This window comes from Anopheles bellator, chromosome 2 (genome assembly GCF_943735745.2).
Source record: "Anopheles bellator chromosome 2, idAnoBellAS_SP24_06.2, whole genome shotgun sequence".
Lineage (NCBI taxonomy): Eukaryota > Metazoa > Arthropoda > Insecta > Diptera > Culicidae > Anopheles > Anopheles bellator.
The window spans coordinates 39,264,196-39,275,241 of NC_071286.1; the positions used below are offsets into that span (position 1 = coordinate 39,264,196).

The 11,046-nt window shown below is 53.2% G+C and overlaps 1 protein-coding gene across 1 annotated transcript; it reads left to right on the forward strand.

The window, feature by feature from the left end:
- Positions 1 to 2,468: 2,468 nt before the first annotated feature.
- On the forward strand, positions 2,469 to 10,762 carry LOC131208947 (retinal homeobox protein Rx). The gene is made up of 4 exons (XM_058201894.1): positions 2,469 to 3,418; positions 6,996 to 7,131; positions 7,222 to 7,718; positions 10,453 to 10,762. The coding sequence occupies exons 1-4, from the start codon at positions 2,469 to 2,471 to the stop codon at positions 10,760 to 10,762; spliced, it is 1,893 nt and encodes a 630-aa protein (XP_058057877.1).
- Positions 10,763 to 11,046: the final 284 nt, after the last annotated feature.

Consider the following 11,046-nt stretch of genomic DNA (forward strand, 5'->3'; position numbering starts at 1 on the left):
GATGCTTATTTTAATCGATCTTTTTGCATGTGTTCCTCCTTTACAGCAGCGTGTCTACCAAGTAATACCTTTTAAGTAACGAGATTTTTCATATTTTTTTAAATATAAAATTCAGGTATAGCTATGAGTAACAACATCGTTTGAGAGGTACGATAACAAATTAAAAAGTTAATCGGACTGGATAACAGGTTTAAAAGTTATGCGTGTTTATGTATCAGTAGGTTTATACGCACTTGAATCGCAGGAATGTAATCCTTTAAGAATTCCTTCACGGCCAATTTATGCTTGGAAAATAGAAAATAGGCAGATGGAGACAGATCAGGTCAGGTCCTGTTGGTCGTCTGTTAATTCATGCGTAACAAAACGAGCAAAAACTTTTTCTTTTCTTCAAATCATTAGGTTAAATTTTCCAAATAATGTCTTTAGTAACATTCCAACTTTCCAGGCTGAACGATGGAAGCCCTCCAAGTCCTCTTGATTGTCTTGAAGTCCTCACAGTTATTTTTTTATTGGAACTTTATTTGACATAAATACTGGATTACAGAAGAGTACAGAGATATTCCACATTGGGATTGCAGCTACTTGATAAGTCTAAGGTATCAAAATGATTGAAATGAAAATGTTTCGATTTAAATCTATTTAAATTGTATGTTATGCCACGTGGCATTGAGTCATTTTATCCTCAAGGTTGTTGCTGAGTGTATATGAAACAAAAATGCTTGCTCCACTTGAACTACCATCACCATAAACTTATAACAAATTAAAGGTTTCAGCATCAGTAGGGTTTTACTAAGCTTAAAACAAAATTTGATATGGACTCTTTGTTTCTTTATTTACTTTTTAACACACGTCATAAACTAACCGACACATTAACAAGGAAAATTTTTTAATCTGTCTACCGATTTGCCTAAAGTGGGATGCGTTTGAAAGATAAAAAATGTATTATTCTATGTTACTCGTAAGAATATCTCTTTATTTAAAAGACGCACTGTGAAACTCGAACCTCTCGTGTTCGGGTTAGAGGAGAAGTTTGAATGAAGAAAAACGCAATCTCTTTTTTACTAACGGCTTATAGATCGAAAAGAATTCGGCTATCCTACCAACGAGGCCCAGTTCTGCCGTCATCGTGACTAAACGACGGAAAAGGCTCGTACTCACAGGGACGACCCCCGGATCATACCCTTGGTTTACTTCCGAACCGTACCATTATCTAATGGCACCACCAGCACCGTCATTAGGTCGCACCCAAAGTGCCCGGCTGGTGATCCGGAATTCCCGCGATTCCCCGGCTTCCGGATTCGACCGGGCTCCCGCACGATTTCGAACGGCCAGCATCGTGGTCAGCGGCGCGGAAAAAAGATTCCTTCCTCGTGCCCGACATCACGCCCGCACCGAATGCAAAAGTGCAAACCCTCCGGCTCGAGGAAGGAAGCACGGCGACGGTCCACCAGCACCACCAGCACGCACCACACGGCACCGTGGAAATCCCGTGGCCGATCGCACTCCGTGTCTGTGGGAAAAGTCGATGCCCATAAGTCACCGCTCGCCCGTATGCCGCAGCCCAGGACCCCTTCGAAACGCAAGAGGTTAACAGACTCGCGCACACAGCCGACCATATGACCCGAGATGCTTTGCGCGAACCGCGAGCCCACAGCCCGGCGGCCGAAGATTTCCCAACGCGCACACGTGACCCCTATGGGAGCGTATGCTGTGTGCGCAGGCCCTTCCAAGGACCGTGCTGCTGCGTGCTGCGTAAGTGACTCAACCGCCAGCATCATCTGCGCACAGCGTAGCTCCGCCCCTTGGCCGATCTCACGGGCACGCACGGCCGGGGAACAAAGATGGCCGCCGAATACACGGGACGCGCGCGCCGCGGGGACCCCTTTGCGCGCCAGGGCGGAGTCTGCTTGATTGGGCTTAATTGGGTATAAAAAGCTGATCAGGCGCAATATTTAATTCATTGATAATTTTGCATCCGACCCGACGGGTATCGTCGCGCCGGTTGTCGTCCTCGTCGTCGTCCTGGGACCTGGGTCTGCAGTAGCTGTGGTTGGGCGCGCGGCGGACGCCAGTTATTAATCCCGGAGTGTTTGTGCAGTTACAGGGGGACCGGTGGGACCGGGGGTGTCGGTGAGGGAAACGATCCGCAGTGGGCAGGGACAGCCTGCTCCACCACCATCCGAAAGGACGCGAAGACACCAATCGGAAATTCATCGTCGCCAGTTTAAGAAGTTCGGAATCGAATTGAAGTGCATTCAGGAGTGTACGTGTGTATGTGTGTGGTGCGGAAAATGTGTGCCTGTGTAACGGCGGCCAAGGCGAGTGAGAGAAGCAGAATGTGTTTGTGCGAGTGTTTAATTAGTTAAATCCATTCCCGTTCCGGGTTACCTTAGTGACTGCGCGCGGGCTGCCGGAGTGTTATTTACGTACTTTTGCGGTGGTCGAAACCTGCCCCGGCTGGCACCGCGATGGAGGCGTCCACTTTCGACGACCAGATTTTCGGTGACTTCACGAGCGACACGCTCAGCTCGCTGGCCGCCGCCGCCGCCAAACCGATCCACGTGGGCCCGTCGGCCGGTGGCCACGGTAACCTGCAGGTGATGATGGGCCTGGGCCACTCGCCGACCCACGACGGTGGCGTTGGTGGCCCTGCTGGTGCCGGTGGTGGTCAACAGCAACGGCTACCGGAAGTGACCAGCATCCTGGGGGCGTCCGGGTCGCCGAGCTACAAGAGCATCGACTACACGAACCTGAGCAAGGTGGAGTACCATCATCTGCCGAACGGCACAAAGCTGGACGGCTCGTACTCCCCGCCGGACAGCTGCGGACCGCATCAGCAGCACCAGCAACACCAGCAACACCAGCAACACCAGCAGCAGCAATCGGGTCCGGCCAACAAGCCGATGGAATACGTCAGCTGTAAGCTCGAATACTACACCGCGCTGCCCGTCGCCGGCCACGAGCACGGCAATAAACTCGAGTATGTTAAAACCCTAGATTACAACGGGAACGCCGGCCGGCTGGACTACTGCACCTCGTCCTCGTCGTCGCCCGGTGGCCCCAAGATCGAGTATGTGACCGGCGGCAGCAGCGGCAGCGGCGCAGGCAACGGTGGAAAGCTGGACTACGAGACGACGATCGCCATGTTCCAGCAGCCGGCACCGCCACCGCCGCAGCCACCCGGCTCCCAGCTCGGTGTGGCCACTTCCGGCCCGACGGGGACGGGCATGGTGGTGGTCGACGAACGGGGCCTCATGAACGGGGCGCCGAAGCCCCGCAAGAGCGACGACATGAACGGGGCGTCCGGTTCGTCGACCCCGACGACCACGACCGGAGCGATCGATGGGCCGGGCGGAAATGGCAAGAAGGGTGACAAGAAGAAGAACGACCCGAACGGGATCAAGAAGAAGAAAACCAGGTGAGGATAGTAGTCGAACAGATCAGAAAGGATCCTCAAAGGACGAAGTGATAATCGAACGTTGAAATGTGTTCTCGGCCGTGTGCGGATTGTTTAAGAAATCGGGAACAATTGCATTAGCTCTATCTCGGGATTGGTTTGACTTAGGAAACATGACAAGGTGTCAAAATGAAGGTATTTTATAGTACCTTCAGAGAAAAATGTGGTAAATTTATTCTGTCTTCTGGTCCACCTCAGCGGCTAATTTGTTCCAATGTCTTTCCATCTCTGCAGCATTCCGAATCACCTTTTCAGTCTTCTTCAACTTCCTACTTGAACTTGCTGATCATTAGTTTCCGTGCAAATTTATTGGCGAATAAAAATTTGAACTTGAAGGGGACATCTCCTCGTCCCGTGGCATCCGTTTTTACGTATGTTTCGTCGTCCTTCCTCCTTCTTACCTCGTCAGAACCTTCTCGTACAACTTTCTAGTGCGTGTTTTAGCGACTAGGTTTTGCGTAAGTGTCCTGTTTGGATGCGTACATGCAAGGAAAGAACAGTAGCCTCTTCGTAGACAGATCCTCTGGACAGCTGACTTCAGCTGACACCATATTTTTTGCAATATCCCGAACCGAATGTCAAGGATTTGCCTTGATTGATCTCAAAACCTTCCAGTTCAGCTGCCGGTCGTATTTTCCACTACGATGTCTACTCTGAATCTTTCGGTCTTCGGTTCTCGGAAACGATGGAGTATATAAAGTTGATTTTGCGAATTTTTATGTTTTTGCGTTTTTGAAAGCAGACCACGTGGCGTTCTCGACGTGAGTATGCAGAATTATTTTTCTTCTTTCGAGTTCCATCAAGTATAACTTTCTATAAACTCCGCGTACCAAGATGAATCTTTTAGCACTGAAAGTCGAATGTTTACTAAAGCCATAACTATCAAAACCATTTGAAATTCGACCACCAGAAGCGCTGCCATAAGACTTATCCCGTTTCTAAGTGGGGCAGGCTTTATGATCCCCAATTCCGGGCGCCCCCAGAATGGACCCCGTAATGGGTGTGCGCATTGTGTTCGAAGTTCGACACGCACACAGCAAAAGTTCCGCACTTTCACGCACTTAACAACGGGGCGCCACAACCACAATGGCTTCTCGCGCCCCAAATTAATGGGCCACGTGGAGCCGCGAAATGGCAAATGGCGAATGGCGAAATGATCGAAAGCAAAACAACGACAGCAGCGGAAAACAAGATGCGAAAATAAAAGGCAGGCCACATTCTATCGGCATTCATCATCATCATCGTCGGTCGCCGGTCGCCGGTGGCCTGCCGGCCGGGCTTTAAAGCGCTTTCCGATGAGTGAGCATATTCCGGACGGGCTGGGAAATATTCGCCACCCCACCCCGGTGGGTGGGCAGACATGAAAAATGGCCGATTGACGGATGGTTGCGAAAAACAACTGGCAAATGTCAAAACTGGCCACACCAAACAAGACAGACAGACGGAAGCCCCCGACCGACTGACGAGGCTCGTCAAGTGACGTGTTCGATGTGCCATTTGCTTTGTGCGGATCTCCCGTGTCATCCATTTGCACTCGAGTCATCGACCCGGACCCCCCGTGTTGGGGTCTTTTATCAAAAAAAAAGGTCCTGTCCGTCTAGCGGACCTCGGAAGTGCACCCGATTTGCCCGGTGCAATGCTCGATGGACTCGCGCACTTGTTTAATCCTAATCACCCATTCAGTGGGCGCTTGATTCGCGTCCCCGGATTTATCCGATTAAAGCCGGAGCCACACTGTAATCATCATCAGCACAGTGCCACAATGGAGCAATTCGTCCCCAAAATAGGACGCCCTTGACGGCCCTTTCTTGACGGCCCTGCCCCGTGGCACCCTTTCAGGTCCGGTTCGGTGGATTGGGCCGGGTCCGTAAACCTTGATTAAGTGTAAGTTATTTATCCGTTGAGGTCGGCTTGGCCGGCCAGAATATGTAAACGTGTTTCGGTCGCTTACACCTTCGTCCCTTTTTTGCGGGGCGCAAAAGGTATAAAAAGGCAGGTCAAGTGGCACGGCGGCTGTCCGCCCCTAACCCGATCACAAACCGGGTTCACTCCGGCGCCGATTGGATTGATCTATTGTGATCAATCTTTTTTTCCGGTCCGGTCCTGAACCGTGAATAGAATCAATCGAGTCCGGTAATGCGGTGTCCAAGGGGGCACGTTCACCTTGGGAACAAATCACCAGCAGGTCGAACCCAACTACTAATCGCAACTGGGCCCTTTTTTTGGGGCATAATAAATACCCGGTGCTGGCGCATCATTAACACTAAACATTCTACTCCCTGGGGCATTACCGACGGTACGGCACGGCCACAGTTTATGGTAATCGCCTCCAGCTGGAACTGCAGCCTTAAGCTTCTGCAGGGCATCTCGGAGTGCAGTAGATGCTCGCACCTTTAGGTTGAAAAAGGTACAAAGGGCACAACGGCCAAGAAATGGGCCGAGCTGGGTCGAACCTTCTGCACCGGCCAACAATAAAGTCGAATTAGACCAATCGAGCCCCAAATCTAAGAACTGATCCCGTTCTAAAGCAATCGAGCCTGCCTGCTCCTGCCGCTGGCCAAGCCTCACCTTAAGCTGGGCCTAGCCAGTGGCCGGGTGCGAGAAAAGACGGAAAGTACGTCACGAGGCCCAATCTAATTAGTGGTGTACCGGTTCCCGGGGCCCAAACGGGAACACCCGAGCATCCCGATGAGGAGCGATAAAAATTTCATGCACGGGACCACGTACCTCGGCAGACGTGGCCGCCCATGCCGTCGGAAGCCCCGTTGTCCACAAAATCCTTTCCTGCTACGGACCTGCTTCGGGTCGACATTAAGAATCGAACTAATTCACTAACCCGCACTCGGCGAAGCGCCGACCCGAAGCATTTGTATTCATTAGACGTCCCCGGCTGGGGCGCGTGCTACGGACGACCTACGAGGAAGATCTACTGACCTGAATATTGTTGTTATTATCAAGTTTCCGTGTGCGGGGCTCCTGGAAAGACGTGGTCTCCTGCCGCCCCGCATCCAGCACTCCGAAGCCACAATCCGAAGGTTGAACTGGTTTGCGATTGTAAATAACCAAAGTGGCCAATGTCTCGGCACAAATCTTACCCCGTCTCGCATCGCCCGAGTCGGTGCGCTACCAAATGCGATTAGGAATGGTATTGGCCATATTTTTCGACAGCCCCAACCGGGCCCAGGCTCCAGCTCCGGCGCGGCACGTGCTGCAGACGGAACACGGTGGATGCCGAAGCATAATGCGTCGTTTTGTCTATTGTTTTGTCGGTTTCTGGGGTTTGTGGCTTTCACCGTGGTCTGGACGCAGACCGAACGGGATGAATCCCTCCAACCTATTGATGTGCTTGGTCCGAGAACGGGAACGGGCCCGTTTTTCAGTTCAGACTGTTACGTCCGCCCCAGGCAGGGTACGGAGCACGGTGACTCTGCATGTTGCACTGGATTACGCTATTGTAAATGGTTCTGGCGGAAGTAGACATTCAAAGCATTCCTTAACTCCTCTCTCTCTCTCTCACTCTCGGTGTGTTCCGTTGCAGGACGACGTTCACCTCGTTCCAGCTGGAGGAGCTGGAGCATGCATTCGAACGGGCGCCCTATCCGGACGTGTTTGCGCGTGAAGAACTGGCCCTGAAGCTCAACTTGAGCGAGTCCCGAGTGCAGGTTTGGTTCCAGGTAATAACCGGGGCCCCCCGATAAGCCCCACACTGGTCTCCCCATTTCCACCCGCTGTTTACTTACCCATTCGTGTGCTGTCATCGGCAGAACCGGCGGGCGAAGTGGCGCAAACGGGAACCGCCCCGGAAGTCGGCGTACCTCGGCAACAACAGCCCGTCGGCCCCGATGAACGGCCCGATCGGCACGTCGTTCGCCCAGTTCCCGCAGACCGCAACGGTGACGCCGCCGGGAAGTGTCGACAGCTGGTCCACGTACCAGGCTCCGTACGACCTTGGGCCGCACATCAATCTGCTGTCACCGGCCGTCAGCCCGTACGGGTACAGCGCCCAATACGGTACTTACCCGATGCCCGAGAGCCACATGTTCCCCGTGCGGACCCAGCACCTCGACTACGGCAGCCCGTCCCGGCCGGGCGTCGGGGACTCCGGTGGGGCCGACGAGCCGCAGCACCAGCACCATCCGCACCCGCATCACGCCGCCAACCACCATCACGTGCACCATGTGCATCACGGGCACAAGACTGACCACTACGCGTCGCTGGACGACAAGTTCGATACGCACTGTGTGGCCGGTCTACCGGATGGGTAAGTAACATTCCCCCGTAACCCCCCTCCCGGGTGTGGTTGGTTTCAATCGGAAATGAAACAATTCCGCCGATTATTTACGGAGATTTAGAGACAATCCGCTGTGACAGGAGACGTATTTATCCGGAGCCCGTCCGGGGCCACTTCGGGTTGTCGTCACCAACGGCCTCCCATTAGAGGGAGCTCCAGGACACTCCGTGTTGTCCGTGCAGCAAAGGCGTTCGTCGAAATGGTGAAGAATCCTCATCGGGACTTCCGTTTCTGGGGCTTGGACCAGTACCGCAATCGGAAGTACATTTGTTACAGTGCACGATAGACAATTTGCGTTTGGCTGGGGGGGGGGGGGGTCACTGCGTGTCACTGGCACAGCTAATCGCTACGCAGTGGTTACTGGCCAGCCGGGATACTAAATCATCGGCCAACCAACCGATCGAAGTCGAAGCGGCGAACAAAACGAATGGCTCGTAACTGGGCAAACTTGACGCAAGGTGCATTATTGACTGACCTGAATCTGCTACGTCCACGAGACGGCATTTCGGTCCGGTCCGGCATAGAGCGATTGGAACTGAGCCACTACGCACTTTACACTGTGCTCGGTTTCCGGAAAACTCTATTTGATTTGTGAGCACCCGAGACTGGATGGATGTAATTGCCTACTTCGGGCGGCCCACTTCTTGAAAGCCCCCACCGAGGCTTCATGTAGCATTACGATGCAACCACCAAGTCTCGATGTTCCTCGTAGGATTAATCTCAAGAAAGAACAAATAGTCCCTTTTGCTTGCATATCGAACAATGTCCGTGTACTAATTGGAATTCCAATGAAATTGGAACCTCTGGGAAAGGGATCATTGATACCTTCGGCGTCTAGAAAATGCTAATCTCGAAAAAAACGACACGTAAACCTCACTATCGTTGCAATCGTGCCCACCTAATGCATCCAGCACCGGTGTTAACCGGTACTTCAGGTCGGCTATGTTCTTGGGCCCATCGTCGGCAATGGCGCTCCCTATCACACATCTACCATAAAGGGCAGGGAAATAGTTAATAGGAAAAATTTAATCGAAACTTGAGCAACACCACTCACCGTGTAAAGTGTGGCGAAGGTCCCGGTGCAGAACGAGCCCTTCGACGGTTTGTACGAAGTAGAACCTGAAGAACCCGAGCCAGGCGTTGCAAGGGCGCATCCATTTATCTTGCACCGGGCAGGTCGGATGGGTTGTGCAAAACTTTCGTTTCGCTTACAACCGGCAAATGTTGTAGCATGTTATGCCCTTACTTTATGCGAAGCATCCTACACACGGGGGGAACCCCGGCCCGGCACAATAATCGATACGCGCCCAAGTTTCGCCCCCGATTGGATATCGATAAATTGCCGAAGACCGCTCCGAACGCTTCGGACTCCGAGTCGGGGTTGATATTCGGAAATTCGCTTCTTCGCAGCATCGGGAGCATCCATCATATTCGTTTCTCGGTGCGCTGCGGCCCACGTGAAGGGCATCTTCGGAGGAACAAGAAGGGGAAAAATCCGCCAAAGACTGTTCCCGTAAATAATGGGGCGGGAAAACAAAGTTGCAAAGTGCAGCACAACTTCCAGGAAACTCTTGGAAAGCCCTGGGCCCCGGGTTGACGACCCCGGCCCGGATTCTTCTACGGGCGGTGGCACATACATCGGACAAGGGGGCCCCGCATGGTGTGCGGGGCGCACCGTCGGAACTTCTTCCGGAAAGTCTTGGGAAACTTTGTTTGCATTTCAAACACCTACCAGGCTGAAACCGAAACGTGGAACCGCTGAAGTGGAAGGCCGCCGGTGATCAGGACCTTCTGATGCTTCATTACAGCGCCGTGCTCGTGCCAACTGTAAACTACAATCAGCTCGGTCGGGCGCAACAAACGGAGAAAGTAACAGTTGCACTCCCCGAACTGGGTCGCAAAAAAAAGGGCCGCACCTGGAACGTTGCAACTGGACGATGTTTTGACGTTGCAATTCGAAGAAAGTTTTCGAGAGCTGCAAACTCGCGACGGCTCGTCCGACGGCGATCGGGAGCATCGGGATCGGCCCCGGTGATAATGGTGGGAGTCGGGGTTGACTTTCCGCAGGCATCTTCAGATAATGACACTTGAGTAAATGATTCCCAGTTAACCTCCGGGGGTTTATCGTCACGCCGTCAGCACAAGGTGCGCCGGCAGCTGGGTGGCCAGGGAACTGCCGGGCGCGTAGTAAGGATAATTAAAATTTTCCAGACTCTTGCCACTCAAGCGGCGTGAGCGCGGAAGACTGTTGACAAGTCGGGGCAGCGGCCGACTCGCGTGGGGAAGCTCTTGAGAAGTGGAAACTTTTTACTTGGATTTTCTTTTCCGTGTTTTTCTTTGAGTGCGACTTCTGTAACTCCGGCTGAACTTTATCCTTGCCGGCTAAACTATCTCTCCATGACCGGGCCGGTTGTTCAATTTCATGCAGAAGTAAATGCAACTTGATAAGTTTAATTGTTTCAACTTCCAGCCCCGCTGCACTAACGAGGGGTCGGTGCCGGCGACATGACGTTGCGACCCAGAAGTCTTTGCTAATAAGCCGGCGGGTGGTTTACTCTTTGGTTCAGCGAACCAGATCTTCGTTTCGGTTTTCTGTGACTTGCGGTGGGGGACCTGTTTGACACTGGCTGAGTGAAAGGCCAACTCTCTCCCGCTGCTACTAACGCCACTAACGTTTACTCCATTGCTTTCGTCCGACCGACAGCCTAACGAACGGGAAGTACGTGGACGACGCGAAGTACATCGACGTGCACTACAATCCGGATGCCGATCCGAAGTACGGTAACTGTCACCAGCTGGACGACCCGTCGATGAAGGGACATTACGGTCCCCCGCAGCCTGCGCAACAATCTCAAGCACCACCAACGCAGCAGCAGCAGCAAGGAGGACCCCAGCCACCACAGCAGGGCCAGTGTTCGTCCGGGGTCGGCGTGGATGACGCCGACTCGCTAGGTATGGTAAAGTCCGAGGAAACCGTCACCCACAGCTACGTACTTCCATCTTTTTTGCCCTGATCGAGAGCATCAGGAAGGGTTCACAACCAGCAGCAACAACCCCCGCACTACCCCCGCACTACTCCCGCACGCACGCTCCTCCCCCCCCGCCGCCGGGCCGTTCACGGTTCGAGTCGTTTAGGCATTTCTAACCCACTCGAACCACCGACCGGATCCGATCCGTGGTCCCTAATCCCCGGTTCAGGTTGCCGAATCCGAACCGGATCGAACCCACGGGGCCATCCATCCTTCTGCGAAATAATCAGACACCACCAAAGCACCAGGTTGGGCCCGTCAGGAGGCCG